The 21,018-nt window shown below is 40.0% G+C and overlaps 1 protein-coding gene across 1 annotated transcript; it reads right to left on the reverse strand.

Annotated features, from left to right (window-relative positions):
• Window positions 1–267: 267 nt before the first annotated feature.
• On the reverse strand, window positions 268–20,452 carry Fgl1 (fibrinogen like 1). Its single transcript, XM_021219767.2, has 8 exons — window positions 20,367–20,452; window positions 17,312–17,391; window positions 16,578–16,764; window positions 10,805–10,964; window positions 9,878–9,975; window positions 4,802–4,890; window positions 4,438–4,625; window positions 268–505 (listed from the first exon to the last, which is right to left on the reverse strand). Exons 2-8 carry the CDS (start codon window positions 17,372–17,374, stop codon window positions 346–348), a joined length of 945 nt encoding a protein of 314 aa, XP_021075426.1. The 5' UTR covers window positions 17,375–17,391; window positions 20,367–20,452; the 3' UTR covers window positions 268–345.
• Between the last annotated feature and the right edge of the window lie 566 nt (window positions 20,453–21,018).

The raw sequence follows: 21,018 nt of genomic DNA on the forward strand, positions 1-21,018 counted from the left end.
AAGGCATGTACTAACACACCGGGGCATTTGTGATTTATTATCACAAATTTAAGGTTGGGTTATTAGTTAATCATGTTAATCAGTCTGTGGTGTTTTCTATACAGTTTGAACCTCTTCTCATATCCGTATGCACATAGCAATTCGGTGAACATTAACATAATCTACATTTATTTGGTGGATGCCGGGTATCTGCTGAACTTAAAGTACATTAAGTAATAAAGGCAGTATGAAGAATGAGAAGTCACGCACAATTACCATGGCCATGAGTGTATTATTCAGAATTGTATGTTTTTCCAATATTTAAAAACAAGATGGATTACAGAAAGGAGATACCAGTGGGGACAACTAAATGATATTTGGAATAAAATCACTTGGTCTAATTTTCATAACCACAGATTTCAAGGAATACCACCACCCATGCCAGGTGTACCAGACAACACCATTATCGGTTTCTGCCCTGTAGGGACCTTGGTAGTAAACACCGTTCAGGTTTGCAGAGTGACACCTAGTGGGAGAAGAGAAGAAAACAGAGCCATCAGAAGGAAAGTACTCTTGAGAAAGGATCTTGCTAAGAAATGATTAGAACTTTTAGATAAAGACTTCTGCCATTTCCCCACAAAACTTTCATGTTCCCAAACCTGAGATTTTTTTTTTCTACAAACAAATGTTGTTATTTAAACAGGTGAGTTTTGGTCCCATAGTAAATGTGAGGGTTCATCCCAAACCACTTGGAATGTATTGAAAAATTAAGTAACTTGGTTCCCTCTCCCCCTCCCCTTGTTTGATTACTTTGATTATTGCCTTGTTAATTGATTACTTTGTTTATGCCTCAGGACTGACCTTACTCTTTGTATGTACCTAGACTGTTCTAAAAGCAACACTGGAAAAATAAACCTGCTTTAGCCTCAGCATCTGCTGGAGTCATTCATGTTATAACGTTGTCTAATGGTCTTTTTCTTTCCGATCTGTCCACTCTCCCCCGAGACCCTGTTGACTTATCTGAGTTGACTTGGTCAGATGTGGCTTTCACTATTCAGATCCCTTCTTTGAACTGTTAGCATATCAAATATTTCAATCTTCAAGGGCAAACAGGACCCAAACCTCCTAAGATTTCCCCAGCGATCAGCAAATAATCTATTGTCTGGGTTGCCAAGTTAATTTTTTACACATATGGCACCAATCTAGATAGGTTTGTTAGAGTATCATAAAACTCAAACATTCCCTTCTTCCTCCTTTGGTGTACTGCACACTCATCTGTTCTTAGCCTACAAAAATGTGCATGTTACAGTTTGTGCTAATTTTCCTGATATAATATTAATCACCGTATATTTATTTATTGCTATAATGAATGAAAACATATCAGCCTGTAGGCTGTGAAAAGAATACTCAGAAGGAGTTCTGGAAAAAATAAAAACCTCAGGGGGGGAAAAACATTTGAGTCAGAAAAGCCTATAATTCATTCATAAATGCAAAGTAGCAGGCACGGGTCATCACTAAGCTCCTGGTTTACTTTTATTGGCCACCCTGGCAGCCATCCTAATTTGAATGGTTAGGACTAATTGGAGCCATGCGTGCTAAATCTGCAAGGATTCAGTATCTACTGTGTTTTCAAAGTACCATGAGAAGTAACATTTAAAAAGAAAAACCTCTTAATAAATAAATACTTGGGCATATCTTTATATAGAGACATCTGCTATATGAACTTTTATATTGGGATTGATTTGGAGCCTATTGAGAAATGGGCTGTAGGGCCCACTACTTAGCTTTCGGAGACGGGTGTTTCAGTAGCCTTCAGTTTCTAGCCTGGGCTTGACACTGGTTAGTGGAGATTGATACTCTGAGGCTACGAAGCAGCTGGCAGCTTGCAGGTGTGGGGAGTAGGGGGAATCACACTTGCATTAAACAGGAGGCCCACAAGGCAGCAGAGGCAGCAATGAGTGTTTTAGTTATTTTTCTATTGGTTATGACTAAATGCCATACAAAAACAACTTAAGGGAGGAAGGACTTATGTTGGCAAATGATTCAGGGGGTTTGAGCCTTTCCCGGTGGAAGAGGCACAGGGCACTGGCATGGAGGGCACATGGAGGGCAGCTGGGAGTAGGCTCCTACCTATCCTGGGGCTGGACTATACATACACAAACCTGTAGGGGGCGCTGCAATTCCAGCCTCAGTAGTGAGAAACTCTCATAAGTACCAACAAGTCATGTAGATTAGAAGTGACACAGAGTAGCCGGGTATGGTGGCGCGCACCTTTAATCCCTGCATTTGGGAGGCAGAGGCAGGCAGATTTCTGAGTTCGAGGCCAGCCTGGTCTACAAAGTGAGTTCCAGGACAGCCAGGGCTAAACAGAGAAACCCTGTCTTGAAACACCCCCCCCCCAAAAAAAAAAAGAAGAAGTGACACAGAAGACCAATAGTAAAGAGTCTTCTGGAATAATTTACTTTCTCTCTAGGTTGACGGGTAGACTGTGGGTGCTACTGAATTGTCTTGTTCTCCTCAACCCCTATTTCTAAAGTCAACTCTAACATTTATTTGCCTTCCTTAATGTGTGTACAACTGCCATTCAGGCACAGAACAATCAACCAGAAATCAACCAAATGGACAGTGTACACACGTGAGATTCCAGTAACGTTAACGATTATTTCTTGCAGTCTTTTCAAAACCAGACATTAGTGAATGTTCACAGATGACTTTGTTAACTGTAGGTAACTTAAATAATGCTTACTTAGAACTTTTTTTTTTTTAAGAACAAGAAAGCCACAAGGGAAGATTATCACTTTGTTTCAAGTTTTCACAGTAGGAAAAAGTGATTTTCTTTCTCTTCCTTTCACATCTTGTGTGTGTTTGGGGGGAGGGGGTGCACACTCTGTTTTCCTAATAACTGGTCAAATGTTAAATAGACTCAACTTTTGGAAAAGTAAAACCCAGGGGGAAATCTGTTAATTTTTACACTTGTATATATTTACCTTAACTGATGGGAATATCTTAAACTCGTTGTATCTGCATTGAATATACTACTCTAAAGTCAGCCAGGCATGGATGCTTCTGCATCGTAATTCTGCCAACCTGGGCTACATGAGTTTCTGTCTCAAAGGCGGGGGGGGGGGGCAAGAGAATAATACTTTAAAAAGAAGCATATCTCAGGTTCATAAAATGAAGAAATCTGTATCAGAAACCAGGGTGTGCACTCACTAGTAGAGTGCTTGCCTATGATCCACAAGGCTCAGGATTTGAGCCTCAGAACCCACACTCAAAAGAATAAGTTTAATGATAAACAGCAGCTGGGGTAGGATTAAGTTTCAAGAAAATTGTAGCAATCTTCCCTAGATTGGGAAGGCTTGCATTCAATGAACTATAAAAGTTAATATGGAAGAAAAGGAGCATTAAAATTACAGCAATAACAGTGGTTATCTTATAAGATATAGGGCAGTGAAAAGAACTAGCTGATTATTATGAATGTTACATATTCCTTCCTCCCTCCCTCCTTTTCTCTTTCTCCTTAACATTTAACTTCATTATAATATTATTTTAAACTTTACTGTATGCATGCTCTCTACTTCCTCCCATCAGCTTGTGGCGTTCTGCTTATAACTCAACAGTTTGCAAAAACATTCTTGTAAAAGTAGCAATCTGAGGGCTGGAGAGATGGCTCATAAGCACTGGCTGCTCTTCTAAAGACCGGGGTTCAATTCTCAGCATCCAGATGGCAGCTCACACCGGTCTGTAACTAGTTCCAGAGCTTCTGACAACCTAACACGGATATACATGCTGTCCAAACACCAATGTACATAAAATAAAAATAAATTTAAAAAAGAAGTAGAAGGCTAGAGAGATGGCTCAGTGGTTAAGAGCACGGACTGCTCTTNCAGAGATCCTGAGTTCAATTCCCAGCAACCACATGGTGGCTCACAACCATCTGTAATGGGGTCTGATGCCCTCTTCTAGTGTGTCTGAAGACAGCTACAGTGTACTTACATACATTAAATAAAAAAATAATTTAAAAAGAAGTAGAGATCTGGTTTATTTCCATGACATGTTATTGGAGAATTTGGTTTGTTTGTTTCTTTTACTTTTATGTAATTGTGTGTTTGTTTGTCTGTTTTTAAGACAGGATCTTACTAAGTGGCTCAGGCTAGCCTTGAAGTTGATAAGTGAACCAGACAGGTGTTGAGTTTGCGGTGATGCTCCTGTCTCTGCCTCCAAGTGCTGGGGTTACAGAAATGCCAGACACACCCAGCTTCTCTGCCGTATTGGGCAGGCTTCACTAACATACACGTTGAGCAAGCCCTCAGAAGCACCTTCAAAAGCTGAAGGATTCTAGAAAGAAGGATTACTTAACAATAGCACAAAGGTCAACATCACATCACTCATCATAGCTAAGGCCCGTCAGTGAGGGACCATTAGTGCCATTCCAACTGGGTGTGCAAAGCGTCCGACCTGTTAAACCACCAGCCAGACTGTTCTTCCTCAGCACAGTTTCCTTGGTAGTTGTCGTTATCTCTGTCCCACGTGCTGAACTTCATTCTTTGGTGACTAGCCCACCACTGTACTTCAGGATGAAAAGTTCCTGACAGGGAATCTCCAGCTGTGCCAGAATATCCTCCAATATTCAGTTCATAAAGAGACTAAAGGAAAAAGAGAGTCATTTTTTTTTTTTTTACTACCAGTGGGAAACATTTTGAAAACACATTCAATAAACAAACCAGGTTACATTGCATATTTTTATTTCTACAGACTTCGGGGCTTAGTTGAGTATTTTCAACATTAACTCAAGACATTGCTTATATAAAATTTTTAGTACCTTTTTATCACCAACTTTAAAACTTTGGTATTGGGCGAAGCTGTTGTTTTTCTCAAAATCTGTCAGGTCGATTTTTAAAGTGTAGTCTCCTAAAACAAAACCAAACAAAACAAAAAGCCAATAGAAACAGTGAGGAACTGTAGTTCTGTTTGTTTGATTTTTAAATGCATGTTATGACACTGACTAGTCTTAAAAATAAATGGTGGGTTTGTTTTACTTCTGCCAAGAATCAGTTTTCAAAGAATAAACAGTGACACCACTGTGATGCAGTATGAACGTGTTATTGTTTGTTTTACTTGAAAACAATGACAGCAAAATAGTAAAGTGGAAAAAATCTACTAAGAATAAAAACAAAATAATAGTATGATTCACTCTGTTAAAAGAAAAAACAGAGATGGTATTTTTAGTTAATAGATTAAGAAATCTAGACTGGTGTTGTTGGCATATACCCTTAATACCAGCACAGGGAGAGACATTGAGTTCGAGGCCAGCCTGGTCTATAGAGTGAGTTCCAGGACATCCAGGGCTATGCAGAGAAACCCTGTCTTGAAATAGTCAAAAGAGGAAGAGGGAAGAGGAAAGATCTGACAAAAATAGTAGTCTTAAGAAATATAAGTTTGAAGCAGGAGATGGTGACTCATGCCTTTAATCCTAGATGCAGAAGGCAGAGATAGAAGGACCTCCATGAGTTCAAGGTCAGCCTGGTCTATAGATCGAGTTCTAGGAGAGCTAGAACTATACATAGAGAAACCCTGTCTCAAAAAAAAAAAAAAATCAAAACAAAACAAAAAAAAATGAAGATTCCTTATTGGGGGCTGGAGAGATGGCTCAGAGGTTTAGGGCACTGGCTGCTTTTCCAGAGGACCCAGGTTCAATTCCCAGTACCCACATGACAGCTCGTGTGTATCTGTTACTCCGGTTCTAGGGCTCTGACACCCTCACACAGATGTACACACAGGTAAAACACCAGCAACCGTAAAATAAAAATAAATTATATTGATAAGTTTTACTTTTTTTCTTAATTTCAATAAAAATCTTGTTCTTAAGAATAATTACTATTATTATTACTAAAAGAATAATTACGGGCTGGAGAGATGGCTCAGCGGGTAAGAGCATTGACTGCTCTTCCAGAGATCCTGAGTTCAAATCCCAGCAACCACATGGTGGCTCACAACCACCTGTAATGAGATCTGATGCCCTCTTCTGGTACATCTGAAGACAGCTACAGTGTACTTATGTCTAATAATAAATAAATCTTTAAAAAAAAAAAAAAAGAAGAAGAATTACTGTTCATGACATCTTACAATCTCTAGTAGTCAGGCTGTGTTTCATAAGATAGTTATCAGCAACCGCTTATGCATAAACTCACTTGTTTTTCCTGGTAGAATAAAAGATCAGCTAGCAAGTTATCTAAGAACCGGTTGAAGAAGATGTAAGATTCCTGGTTGTTGTATGAAAACCTTCCTTTTTGATAGCATCAAAGCTTTTGGAACAGATGTCACTGGAAGAAGGTATCAGACAGAGCAGAGAAACCTACAAGAGAATCGCTACAACACCTGATGGTACAGAAGTCACAGATGTCAGTGACTCTGAGTCAAGAGGGTTTTCTAGACTTTCTATCCAAAGGGGAAATAAATAGTTAAAACAAATCCAACTTATTTGGCATACCTTCTTGTTTGTGTGTGCTAAAATTGATACCGTAGAAAACAAATCACTAAATATAAGAAGAGATACTATGATGACTAAAAATTCTAGGTGAGAAAAAAAATTATGTAAAACCAAATTAGTGAAGGAGTTGCTATATGAAGTCACCCACTTCCTTTCTTCCTTTGTCCCTGTTTGTAAGTGACAGGCTGATCTTCCTTCTGAAGCAGAAGTATTATTGTTAAGAACTCTTCAGCCCCGTCTATGGTTGATGCCAATCTCCTATCTCCATCCCCAGTGATGGGCAGTAAAGGGCCGTTGACCTTGTGGAAACCTCTATCATGCACCCACCCCTACTGTCAAAAGCTGTTCTTTATCCCTCCCTCAAGCTTAGCAACAGAAGGGCAGAGAAAGAAAAACATTGAATGGATTCAAAAGCTGTTTGGCTGAGAATTCTGGATTCTCCTTTCTGGAACAAGTATGGAGGGGGGGTGGTCTCTTCAGACGGAGCTCTCTGAAAATATGAATTTACCTTATAGGACAAAGTCAGTGACAGGGGTGAGCACAGTAGGACAGGAGATGTCAGTTGTTCCCAAAAGTTTGTGTCAGTGAAGAGACAATACTCCACATTCTTAAAAAGATAACTGTCTGAATGTTTTGCCAATAAGTGAATAAACTTAAAACTAGAGATCATTTCTAAATTTATTGTTATTATACATTTACTTATTATTTATTATAATAAATTATATTTTAATATATAAATATATTAATACATATTTATATAAACATATCACATAAATATAATAAAATATTATAATAATAAATTATTAGACTCTAACAATTATCTTATTAATTATGATAATTGCTGACAGTTCCAATCTGGGGGGAACCGCAGGTAATAGGAATAAAGCTATTTTCAGGTGCAATTTAAGTAGCTTAACTGCTGTCAAAATGAAAGAGTATAAGGAGAAAGGCAATTTCTATTGTTTGAGCTATGATATGTTGCAAGATACGGAACTGATACATCCATTTCTCCATACTACCTAAGAGCAATCAGTTTGAACACCAAATGAGAAAATGAAAGGGGCAGAGGTGTAGATGTATGAGAGAACACATGCTTGCCCTGTGCAAGGGCCTGGTTTCAACACCCAGAAACAAACAAGAAAAGATGAAGGGCAACCAGATTTGTTGAAGACGCCCATGCCAGCAAAACATACATTAAAAAAAAAAAAAATTACTTGAGAAATAACATTGAATTTCATATGCTTGGAATGACACAAGGATTCCAGCCTGGGATTTCCAGAGTTTAAACAATAACCCACAAAAATATTATTCTATGGGCTGGTGAGATGGCTCAGTGGGTAAGAGCACTGACTGATCTTCTAAAGGTCCTGGGTTCAAATCCCAGCAACCACATGGTGGCTCGCAACCACCCATAATGAAATCTGATGCCCTCTTCTGGTGCGTCTGAAGGCAGCTACAGTGACTTATGTATAATAAATAAATCTTTGGGCCAGAGCAAGCAGGGACTGAGCGATCGGAGTTGACCTGAGTTAGCAGGGTTGACCAGAATGAGCAGAGGTCCTTAAAAAAAAAAAAAAAAAAATCAATTCCCAACAACCACATGAAGGCTCACAACCATCTGTATAGCTACAGTGTACTCATATACATAAAATAAATCTTAAAAAATATTAATCTATGAAAGAAACAGAATTGCATGATAAACATTACATATTTGGCACACACACACACACACAAACCCTCTTAAAACTAGGATAATTGGCCGGGCGTGGTGGCACATGCCTTTAATCCCAGCACTTGGGAGGCAGAGGCAGGTGGATTTCTGAGTTCGAGGCCAGCCTGGTCTACAGAGTGAGTTCCAGGACAGCCAGGGCTACACAGAGAAACCCTGTCTCGAAAAACCAAAACCAAAACCAAAACCAAAACCAAAACCAAAACCAAAACAAACAAACAAAAAAACTAGGATAATTTATAGTTTGAGGGAAAGGAAGCCTTCTGTAGATTTAGAGAGCACGGATCACAGGGAAAGGTATAACCTATTAGGACTGTACAACCTCTTCAGCTACCACTCTTACATCTCCAAGACCCTTGTGATCAGTACCCTACTGACGACTTTGAATATAGACTCCAGCAGTTGCCTGAGCTGGGCTGGAACAGCAAGCCCGTGTGTTGACAGTGTGAACACACTGAGCACTGTTCCTAGATGGGGCTAATTGCAGCCTCAAGCTATAAGCAAGAGAAGGAGGAAGATGGATGGGAGCCAAAGAATATAAAAAACAAATACCGAAGTGTTGTCATCAAACATAAAATTGTATACAAATATCTGACTCTATAGTAACGCAAGTGAATATGTATGGGAGAATTGTATAGGGGTTCACAATTTACGTTAAATTATCTATTTTATGCTTTCTGTTATGGTCTAGGAGTTGCTCCACAAACCATAAGAACACCAATCTCAGTTAGACAGGGATGGTTTATTGAACACACACCCCGATACTGGTCAGACCAGGGATGTAGCTCAGGATATCTGAACTGTGACATCAAGCATTTCCCAGAGCAGGTTTATAAAGGAAGAAAAAAAATGCACAAAAATACTAATGAGCCCATATGCAGGTGCTAGAGAGCTGACCACCGAGTTCTGTCCGGTTGACCTTTGATTTGATGGGTCTTACATAAAGCTTTGAAAAATTTCTTAAGATTAGCAAACCTCATACAGAACATTCAGAACATACAGAATGAAACAGGGTATGTGGTCAGCATGCCCTTGCTCTGAACAGAGTCACTTCTCTGTGTCAGTAACTGGCAGGCGAGGAACAAAATGGCAACAGCTATGCTGGGGGAGGCGGGTCAGACCACAACAATTTCAAGACTTCTTTTTACATCTATATGTAGGTGTCTGTGTGAGTAATGCCACATGTGTGGGTGCCTTCAGAGGCCAGAATTGAGCACTGGACTCTCTGGAGTTGGCAGTCGTGGCCTACCTGATATGAGTGCTGGGTGAAACAATGTAAACTCTTGAGCTCTGAGTCATTTCTCTAGCCCCAAAACTACTACTATCTTTCAGCAGCTTATCACAAGGTATTATTGTGGTGATGAATTTATATGTATGAAGACTCAAGCCTTTAAAAGTGGTTTTGACAACACATTTCCATTCAAGGACTAGGAAATATACACGAGAAAAATGAACATTCCCTACCAACCTAGTTTCTCTTTCCTATTTTAAGCAACATTTTACAAATGGGATGATGGCTCAGCGAGAATCATTACACCTAAAAAAAAAAAAAAAATCATGACAGATACTGAGTTTTTTCTATTGCCTATGATCTAGTGGGAAATACCAAATGGGTTTTATCTCATAGTACTGGGGCCTGAGTCTAAGGTGTGCCTCCTGCACAAAAGTGCAAATCTTACCTTGCATAGTTAGCAAGTTAATGTTTTTGTTACCCAGCCAGTATTCGCCATTGTTTTGGACAAAGTTTCCAAAGCCATTTTCATAGTCATTCCAACCCCTGAAAAGTTTACATTGAACGTTAGTTTTAGCAAAATACAGACACCTGCAGTGCCTAAGTAACCCTCACATTCTCATCTCCAGTATTCTCTTGAGTAGCTTACTCATTCTCAGCTACTTAAAAATGAGGACGTAGCTGGGCGTGGTGGTGCACGCCTTTATTCCTAGCACTCAGGAGGCAGAGGCAGGCAAATTTCTGAGTTCGAAGCCGGCCTGGTCTACAAAGTGAGTTCCAGGACAGCCAGGGCTACAGAGAGAAACCCTGTCTTGAAAAAAAAAAAAAAAATGAGGACGTTTCTGTCACATGAATAAATCTGAGACATAAGAAGGCTTAACTCGGGCTGGAGAGATAGCTCAGAGGTAAGAGCACTGACTGATCTTCTGAAGGTCCTGAGTTCAAATCCCAGCAACCACGCACTGGCTCACAACTATCTATAATCGGATTTGATGCCCTCTTCTGGTGTGTCTGAAGACAGCTACAGTGTACTCATAGACATTAAATAAATAAATGAATAGATAGATAGATAGATAGATAGATAGATAGATAGATAGATAGATGAGGGCTTAACTCACAGATCTCACACATGCTATGCCACCTGGCACCTGGGAGACAGAGGCAGGTGGATTTCTGAGTTCGAGGACAGTCCCATCTGCAGTCTGAGTCCTGCAGACAACCAGGACTATACAGAGAAACCCCGTCTCAATAAAACAAACCAAACAAAAACAAAAGAAACAAATGAACAAGAAAAAACAAGACAAAACCCAAAGCAAGATAAAAAGCAGAAAAGCCCAGCCCCCCGCCCCAAAGCCCCCAAACACAAAGCAGTTACCTGTTAAAGTTCTCACTGCCATCAGATCGTCTCTGAATTACAGTCCACCCTCCTCCATCAGACATGTCACAATAAACAGAGAACTCCGCCAGGCTCTGAAGGGGTTTGATTTTGTAAAATCCACTCTGCTTAAATCCATCATTGTAAATTTCTGAACAATCTGTTTATAAAACAAGTTAATATAACATTTATTATGTCTTTATTCCTGAGATTCAGTATCACTGGAGACAGATAAAAGCAAACAGAATGTGTGGTTAGTTCTTAGAATGCTGTCTTGTGCATCTTCTAGTGGATATTCAGAAAATCCTGTTTTCTTTGCTATGATTTAATTACCATTGACTTCATTGATCATGAGATTGGAATGATAAGGGGGGGAATGAATGAAATAAGGAGCATTTATTATTTTTGGAGAAACTAGGTTAAAAACAAACCACTTATGGGGCTGGAGAGATGCAGATAAAGCATTCATAGACATAAATTAACAAATACATTTAAAAAAAAAGTCATGTGTACTCAACTTATTGCTTTGTACTTAAGTGGGACAGCATGGGGAAACTTAGCTGCCCAATGAACTGAACCATGAAAATATAAATGTGACAGCATACAAATATTACAATATGAAATATTTTGACTTAAAGTCTTATTGAATATTTGGGACTGAATAACAAACAGTATTACTGTAAAGTTTTTATAATCTTTCAGTTTCACTACATTTCTTTTTAATAAGTCACATATTCTTGGATGTTTTTGTTAAAAACTGCAAGCTTTTATGCTTCCTTTCTGTCTTGTCTTTTTCTTTGCCATGGTATTTCTTTGTCTTTTGAAGTTAAATAGCTACGTTAGTCACCAAAAAAGTAATAATTAGTTTTGTTTTGTTTTGTTTTGTTTAAGTCACTTAAGGTAGGACAAGCTAATACCCACTGGGGCTCAGTCTAGGCCAATGGTTCCCAACCTGTGTGTCGCGACCCTTCTGGTAACTCTCTAAAACTATCTATATCATAATTCATAACAGTAGCAAAATTACAGTTATGGAGTAGCAATGAAAATACTTTTAAGGCTGGGGTCACCACCTGTGAGGAACTGTATTAAAAGGTTGCAGTGTTAGGAAGGTTGAGACACTGTTCTAGGCTGATTTGAGCAGATTTGGAAAGTATAACTAAGGGTTATGTAGGGGCCCCGGCAGCTTGCACAGGATTGGAGCAGAGCCCACTACAAAACAAGTGGGTCTCAATAGCCAGGCACAGACTTCTGAAAGTAATCACATAAAATTTTTACTTTTATCCTTATGTTGCTTTCCTCTTTAAAAATTGTCTTATGACTGAATTATATAAGTCTTACAGAGTGCTTTAAAATTCTTTAGTTCGTTGTTTTGATGCCACACTGTCAGCAATATGAAACATATCGTATTAATTAAGTTGAGTGGGCAGTGGAACTCAGGAGAGAAAATCAACAGACTTCACAAGGCTGACTCCAATCATGCACTACCGTTGGTGAGCTCTTCATCTTTGCAGTGATTTATGCTTTGTTCATGCATTTCTCTTCAAGATTCAAACACACAAGTGTTCTTTATGTGCGCTGGATTATAAAAGGAGTCCTGTTAGGTAACTAGACAAGGAGATGCCCAAGTACAGTCCACTCAATGATATTTAAAAGCTTATGTCTTGCGGTCAAGTATACGGTAAAAGACTTTCATTAAAAGCATATTGTCCCTGGGTTAGGAAAGAGCTCCTTGTTTATAGTTGATCTCCTATCAAAAGAGCTGAGTAGCAAAGACTCACAAAGTTCAAACTCTTTTCCAGGAAAATATGAAAATGATTAACTTGCTTTAGAAAAACTTCATGAATACGGGGGATTTCTGCCAAAACTTTCTGTTTGTTTTTATTTCGTGCCAGTTTTTAGTTGTTTGTTTGTTTTTTTAAATGTCCTTCTCCTCAGAAGAAAATGCCAAACACAATAAACATCCCGAGGAAAAGCTTTTAATGGAAGAAAGTAAACAAGAAGCAAAACCAAAATAATAATAATAATAATAATAAAAAGCTAACCACTTATAAAGAACAAACAATTTAAGGAGCTTGTCCTGAGAGAGGTGGGGGAGGGGGGCGGGGCGGTGGTCTGTGCATGAGTGAATGAGTACAGGCCAGAAGAAGGTATCAGATCCACTGTAACTGGCGTTATAAGCTGTTGTGAATTGCCTGACATTGGAGTTGGGAAGCAAACTTAGGTCCTTTCCAAGAACAGTATGTGCTCTTAAGCACTGAGCCTTCTTCCCAGCCCGTTATAGGACTTTTAAAAAGGAATGGTTTTTGAAGGCTCAAGTGCCACAAGAAAAAAGCCCATGAGAACTTCTCTGTGACAAACACTGCATTACACTGGCTGTGTAGAAAACGTCTCCCCGATGTGCAGAAAGTGAGCCACGTAAGGAAGAAGGCTGTGCTTAAGCTTCATAAAGCAACATCTTTTTCTTCTTGTTGCTGTGGCTGAAGCTCAAGGTTGAAAACTTAAGACTGAAAAAGACCCTCCCCCACCCCCAACCATGTTGATGTTTTGGTTTGTATGTTTGTTTGTTTTTGAGAGAGTATGACTATTCCAGGCTAACCTATTTTTACTAGTCCAGTTAACTTTAACTTCCCAGCCTGCATTAGTTTCCTTAGCACTGGGATTACAGATGTGTGTACCATCATTCCTGGAATACCTTGCATTCTTTTTTTTGTTTTTTTAACTTTTTTAAAGATTTATTTATTATTATATCTAAGTACACTGTAGCTGTCTTCAGATGTACCAGAAGAGGATGTCAGATCTCATTATGGATGGTTGTGAGCCACCATGTGATTGCTGGGATTTGAACTCAGGACCTTTGGAAGAGCAGTTGGTGCTCTTAACCACTGAGCCATCTCTCCAGCCCAACACCTTGCATTCTTAATTTTCTTTTTAAATGTTAGCAACAGGGGTCACCTACTGGCCTACAGAGCATTCTGGGACATGCCAGAACTAGCCTTACCACAGTTAGCCTCATTCCCAGATGACAGGGGAAGAAAAGCGACAGTGAAAAAAGATACCGGCTCACAGGAGATTGCAATGCTCTTGTGACACAGAGTGAATGCGACGCCACCTCTAAGAGCAAGGGGGACAGTAGACGGTAATGTCCATGCATATGTGGCATTATTATTTTAGGCTAAATGTTATATTGGAAATCTTAACTTACTCAATCCTGACAACAAATAAAAGGTTCCCATGTTATGACGAGGGACATGAAAGACAGAGGTGGTTAGGTAATTTGTCCAGGGGCCATAGACAGCCAAAGGGACTTTGAACTGGGTGTCTAAGAATATACCTTAGCTACTACCCATACTGCCTCAGGAAACTGCCATGGAAACTGGAAGCTTCTGTAGAAACCATTGTAGAGCAGCCCGAGTCATTAGCCAAACAGACGTGTTGCAGTTGTCACCACTGAATGTGAGTTTGATACAGTAACTTTTAATTCATAAGTCATTAGCCCCCACATGTTTAAGAAAGATAGTTTAATTATATGCTATGAACATATGTGATTTATACGTTATTTGCAAAAATTACTAGTTTGGATGTAATTAGATGTTTGCTGGCATATGATGAATTATAGTTCAGAGAAGTAACTAATTTACTAACAGTATAGTGTCTTATAAATAAAAACAAAGACAACTAATTTATGCAAATCATATGCATGAACAGACTTCTTAAAATTTAAGGACACCAGAATATAAACTTTGTTATATTATAGTAAATTTCTCTGGGAAATAGCGATGGGGGCAGTGGTGTTTATACTGTGCTCAGAGTTCAGTATCATTTCATTTCTAGGAGATTAAATTTTGGCTTAATCAAAAGGAAAAAAATGTCAAACCATTAAATATGCATATTTAAAACCTACTCTTATTTTCCTTAAAAATGAGTTGTTTTCTTTCCCCATCATTTCATTCTATTTATTTATTTATTTATTTTCCACTGTGTTTCCAGAGGAAAGGACCAGGTATGGTAGCCCACACCTGTGCTCCAAGCTACTCAGGAAGTTGAGGTAGAAGGAAAGACTGCTTTCACTCGGAAGTTCAACCCTAGGCTAGACAACACAGAGAGACCCAGTTCAAAATAATCAGAATGGAAAACTACATCCACATGTAAGAAGGGGAAAACATAAATAAAAACAAACCTCGACTATAAACATTCTCAGTTATAATCTGTCACTTACAGGTGACTATTTTATAATAGGTCGTCCTGCTTTCTTATTAAGATACAGGAATTATCAGATACTTACTACTCATATCAGAAACTCCACGGCACATACGAGAGAGATTAGGGTAAAATATAAAAGAAGGCATTTAGCCGGGCGTGGTGGCACACGCCTTTAATCCCAGCACTCGGGAGGCAGAGGCAGGCGGGTTTCTGAGTTCGAGGCCAGCCTGGTCTACGAAGTGAGTTCCAGGACAGCCAAGGCTACACAGAGAAACCCTGTCTTGAAAAACCAAAAAAATAAAAAAAATAAAAAAAAAAATAAATAAAATAAGACATTTTAAATTGATGAAGTGAGTCGTGTTGCTTATCATTGGAACAGGCATAGCTTTCTAGTAAAAGGAATTGAATTCAAGAAAAGCAAAGAACTTATAGCCAAAAGTATAACATGGGACAAATAGGGCAATATTAGGAACTTGAAGGCCTGAGTCCTGACAGGCCCTGAAGGCTAAGCTGAAGATTTTACAATAACAAGTCCAGGCATGTCCAGGAGAACACCTTGTTTGGACATTCCTGAGGATGGGTGGCCCCAAGGATAGACATAAACACAGGAACTGTTTTGGGTTATTTTTTTGATTGACTCATTGGCCTGGTTCTCACTGACCCTCCCTGGAATTGTTGATAATATANCCTGCATGTATTATTCTACTGACTTGTAATCAAGCCAATTGTGTGAAGCTGCACCAAGTTCCCCCCAAATTCCCCCAAACCCCTACCCTCTCCCTATAAAAACCCCTACCTTTTGAGCCTCGGGGTCGATGCCTCTACCTCTTGTGTGGGTTATGCATCGGCCCGGAGCTCCGCCATTAAACTGCCTCATGCTTTTACAACAAGAAGGCCTCTCGTGTTTTTTGGGGTACCCTGACTCCCCTGGCGTGGGTCCAACACTAGCAAGATGTGAAGTCAGTTGAGGGTGGTGAGAGGCAAACCTGAAATCCCAGATGTCTTAGTTAGGGTTTTAGTGCTGTGAAGAGACACCATGACCAAGGCAACTCCTATAAAAGACAACATTTAATTGGGGCTGGCTTACAGTTTCAGAGGTTCAGTCCATTATCATCAAGGTGGGAAGCATGGCAGTGTGCAGGGAGACATGGTGCAGGAGAAGCTGAGAGTTCTACATCTTAATCCAAAGGCAGTCAGAAGGGGTCTTGTCTTCTCCAGGCAGTCAGGAGGAGGGTCTCCTCTGCACTGGGCAGAGCTCAAGCATTAGCAGACCTCTAAGCCCACCCCTACAGTGACTCACTTCCTCCAACAAGGCCACACCTCCTAGTAGTGTCACTTCCCTTGGGCCAAGCATATTCAAACCACCACACCAGCCCTTGGGGAAGCCCAGGCAGGAAGACAGTTAAATACCATTCCAGCCTGAGTTATACAGTGAGATCCTGAGTTGAAAACAAAAACCAAAGCTGAACAACAACAACAAAAAAAGCCCAAAGTCACTGAATGTTTAGCATCATCATTAACTATGACTATGTGACATGCATGGTTGAAACATTTAAGAAAAACTGGTTCTGACCTGCATACTGCCTCTTGCCTCCGAGGTCAATGAAACTGTTCTCTGGTCCTTTATCCAGGAACTGGACTTCCTTCTCATGCAAGAGCTGTGCAATCATGGCCTGTTGTTGTTTGACCCGGGTCTCAAGCTGGCGTACCTGAGCCCTGAGCCTCACCTGCTCCCGAAAACAGTTCTCACTCTCGAGGGCCTGCAAGGCAAATGTGCACCTCATGTTCTTGGACTGGAAATGTTAACAATCTAGATAACCCTTGACCCAATGTTGTCTCCCACTCCTATTTCAGAATGCTATTTCAGCTAGGGAGCCATTTTATTTTTCCAAGAACTGTGAATAAGTTAGTCCTTTGTGTTTGGGGACTTGTAGATGGAGACACAAGTTCATTGAAATCATCTTCAGATAATCCTAGTAGTATATGCCAATGATGTTCAATATTGGCCCCAAACCAATGCTAACTACTATAGCCAGATTTGCATGCCTGATATCATGTGAAGAGGAAATAACACAGCCAGCTTAAAAACATTTCACTGATTGGTTGTGAGTCCTGATTTTTTTTTTTTATTTTTATTAAGTGTTTAAATGTTACTATGTGCCACATCTCCTCCACAGAACTCTCTCATTCCTTCCATCCTTAGGTTTTAGTAGTGGCAAGTTAACAATAGGTTCTCTGGAAATGAAAAAAAGAGACCCCATCTCAGAGCAGGCTGTACTGAGACGACCGTCTGCACAGTAGGCTTACCCAGCTCTCCTTGCCCATTATCAGAGCAATGGCGACCAAGACGAAGCTGCAAATCTCCCCCATTCTTCCCACTGAGAGAACTACGAGAAAAAGAATTCCTCATGAGACCAGATAAAGTTCCAGAGCGCCCGAGAGTTAGCCAGAAATGTAGCCCCTTCTTACCGTCCAGCCTTCTGACACACAGAACGATGGGAGTCAACCCCATCGAAGCTTAGAAATAACTGAACCTGCTCAATAACACAGACACACAAAAGGGTTCAGTTTCATCAAGGGCTCAAATGCACCAATTCAAGAGAGTCTCTCCTTGCTGGGCATGGTGGCACACGCCTTTAATCCCAGCAATCCGGAGGCAGAGGCAGGCNGATTTCTGAGTTNGAGGCCAGCCTGGTCTACAAAGTGAGTTCCAGGACAGCCAGGGCTGCACAGAGAAACCCTGTCTCAAAAATCCAAAAAAAAAAAAAAAAAAAAAAAAAAAGTCTCTCCTTATGCAGAGAAACCTGGATCCATATTTTGGCTCAGCCTGAGGAAATTTTGAGATAATATTTTTAGTTTATTTGCACATGCAGGTGCTAAATGAATACCAGATAATGATGTGAAATACTAGTCTTTTAAGAGGAGAATTATTTTTATATTTAGAAGAAGAAAGTTGTAAGAGGAGGCTGGTGTGCACTGTTGTTTTTTTCTTTTTCTCTTGTTTTTGTTTGTTTTGTGGTTGTTTGTTTGTTCGTTTTTCAGAGACAGGTTCTCACTATGTAGTCTCCTGGTTAGGCTGGAACTTCCTATGTATGCCAGTCTGGTCTTGAACTCACAGAGACATATCTGTCCCAGTACCTACCTCCCAAGTGCTGCACACTGTCTTGATATCTTAATATGTAGGCAAGAAATCATAGCAATATAAGATCTTTAGTCCTGTGTTATTAAACTTGTGGGAGAAAGCTAACAAATTTACAGCCGCTGTTTCTTTTCCCTCTCACTCCTCTCCCCTCCTTTCCCTTCTTCTCCAAGGTCTCATTACGCAGCCCAGGCTCACATCAAGTTCAAGACCCTCCTGCTTCTGTATAGAATACCTACCTGGCTTCTATTCATCAAGGTTGCCTTTTTTTTCCCCTAAGACAGGGTTTCTCTGTGTAGCCCTGGCTGTTCTGGAACTCACTTTGTAGACCAGGCTGGCCTCGAACTCAGAAATCTGCCTGCCTCTGCCTCCCAAGTGCTGGGATTAAAGGCGTGTGCCACCATGCCTGGCTAAAATCTCAATTTCATACCCAACACTTTATTTGACGATCTTAGAAGCATTGAATTCTCAACAGCTGTACATCCGGAGACACGTTTTTGTTTTAATGTTCAACATGCTTGGCCGTTAGGGATAGACTAATTAAGACCACTTTGAGGTTTCATCTTATCCCAATGAGAATGGCCAAGTTAAAGAAGAAGAAAACAAGCGGCCAGCATGGATACGGGAAAAGAGGAACACGTATCCACGGCTGGCGGGTGGAGGGAGAATTTTGGTTTCTTTAAAAACCCATTTATGTTGCAAATATGTTTTGTTGTTTTAATCCCAGGTGTGGGATATGGGATGCTTCAGATTGTCCACAGCAGCTTTCTATGATTTGTCTTGTAGTCTGGCTCGGGTGTGATTCTGCCAGCTGAAGGTATTTTACGTTTGGAATTCTGGGAGCTCCTGAGAGGCTAGGAAAACGCCCTAGCTCCAAAAGGCTGCAGCAGCAGCTGCTCTCTGCCGCTGCTGTTTGCCGGTCCCTCTTGTTGGCTGGATTACTGCCTGTTTCTAGTTGTAGATATCCTGATGATGGAAGATTGGTTTTCCTCCAAGGAACTTGATGCCACCGCTCGTCAGGAAGAAGTCTAAAGAGACCTTTCCCCTCTAGCCTTCTTGTTTTGCCTACCTGGGATTGGGTGGTTGGAAAGGATTGGGGTGGAGAAGGCTGGTAGGTAAAAGAACCTAATAAAGTAGCCAAAAAGTATGGTTTCAGGTAGGAGTATAACTGGTCCAGCCACTATGGAAATCAATGTAAAGGTTCCTCAAAGAGTTAGAAGTAGATCTACCATAAGATCTACCATAAGATCCAGCTGTATCATTCTGGATCAGATACCCCAAAGACTCTATATTCTGCTGTTAAGATATGAGTTCTTAATAATGCTGTGGTCATTGCTGTTCTACTCATGGTAACCAGGAAATGGAAGTGGCCCTAAATGTCCAACCATGATGAATGGATAATGAAAACCTAGTACACTGACAAGAGTCCTACCCTTGAGAGCCACATTCTACCACTGAACTGCACCCCCCACCGTCTTAAAATGATTTATATCGAATAAGAGGGCCTGCCTGAGAGCAGATATTTGAAGATGATTTCAGTGGATACCTTTATAATAATTTGAAAGTATAATGATTTCTAATTCAAAATACCTAAAGCAAAAATACTATAAAAAAAATACAACTAGTCATAGTGAATGATAAGGACCAGGATGATGTTAGTATAAACTAGATGTACCAAATAAGGATGGTTTACTAACATGAATAATGAAGACTAGCTTGTCAGTGTAGCTGTGTCCAGTCGCAGAATGTTGTATTGATTTTTTAATCTCGATCAGGGATTTCTACTCTGCCTTTGATCATTCAGTTCCCAGATAATATATATTTATAAATATTTATATTTTTAATATATTTTACATTTATAATAAGTCTTAAAAGCACTAGAGCTGGGCAGATATCTAGCCTCTATGTCTATTTCCCTGCCAATAACCCTGAGATATGACTTGCCATATTTCGCCTTGGCCAGTCTTACTCCACTCTGTTTTTAATTCTCTGGGCTGACACGGAAAGTTCTACCGTGAACTCCCATCTAACTCATTCGAAATACAAAGGGACCAGAAGCTACTTAAATTCTAAATCTCTCCTCCACGTTGCAGGGAACTCTGCCTTATTGTCAATCATCTCAGTCTCAAAAACCAAAGTCTGAGTCCTGGTGTCTGTCATTTGCTGTCATGAAAAAGAGTCACCGTTATTACAGTCCAGTCGGGAGTACAGATAATAGCTTACCTCAAGTCAGAATGAATCAGGACTCAGCTAGGCTCAGTCCATCCACACAGAGCCTCTCAGGAACTTCTAACCGAAGTCAGAATTACACACCGTTTGCCCCGTTATTTGATTAGCTGCAGGCAACGTTGACTCTGGCTCTCATCCAGAAACAACATGAGGAAATCAGTTTAACTGGAAGGAACACAAAAAAACAACTGAAGGGCAAGCCCCAATACTCTTATAGTCTCAATTTCCCCTCCTTGCAGGACATTTCATTGGATTACATGTCTTGATGTCAGCCTTTTATAGTTGTGTTCATCCAGAGAATCTTATATTTTATTCGAAAAGCCAAGTGCATCTCAAAGTTTGCCTTACAGATAGTAAAGTTAAGAAACTGTCAGCTGCAAAGAAGGAAACTAAAATATCATTTTAGCTAAGACAGGGACAGAGGCTGCATTTTTTCTTAGGTATGAAAACACCACCACCACAGACTTATAACAGACAAGATGGATCCGTCAGTTTACTTGATCCATTTTTATTATGATTTTTCTTTATTCTTTTTTTTTTTTTTTTTTGTGGTTTTGGTTTTTTCGAGACAGGGTTTCTCTGTATAGCCCAGGCTGTCCTGGAACTCACTTTGTAGACCAGGCTGGCCTCGAACTCAGAAATCCAC

Source organism: Mus pahari, chromosome 19 (genome assembly GCF_900095145.1).
Source record: "Mus pahari chromosome 19, PAHARI_EIJ_v1.1, whole genome shotgun sequence".
NCBI lineage: Eukaryota > Metazoa > Chordata > Mammalia > Rodentia > Muridae > Mus > Mus pahari.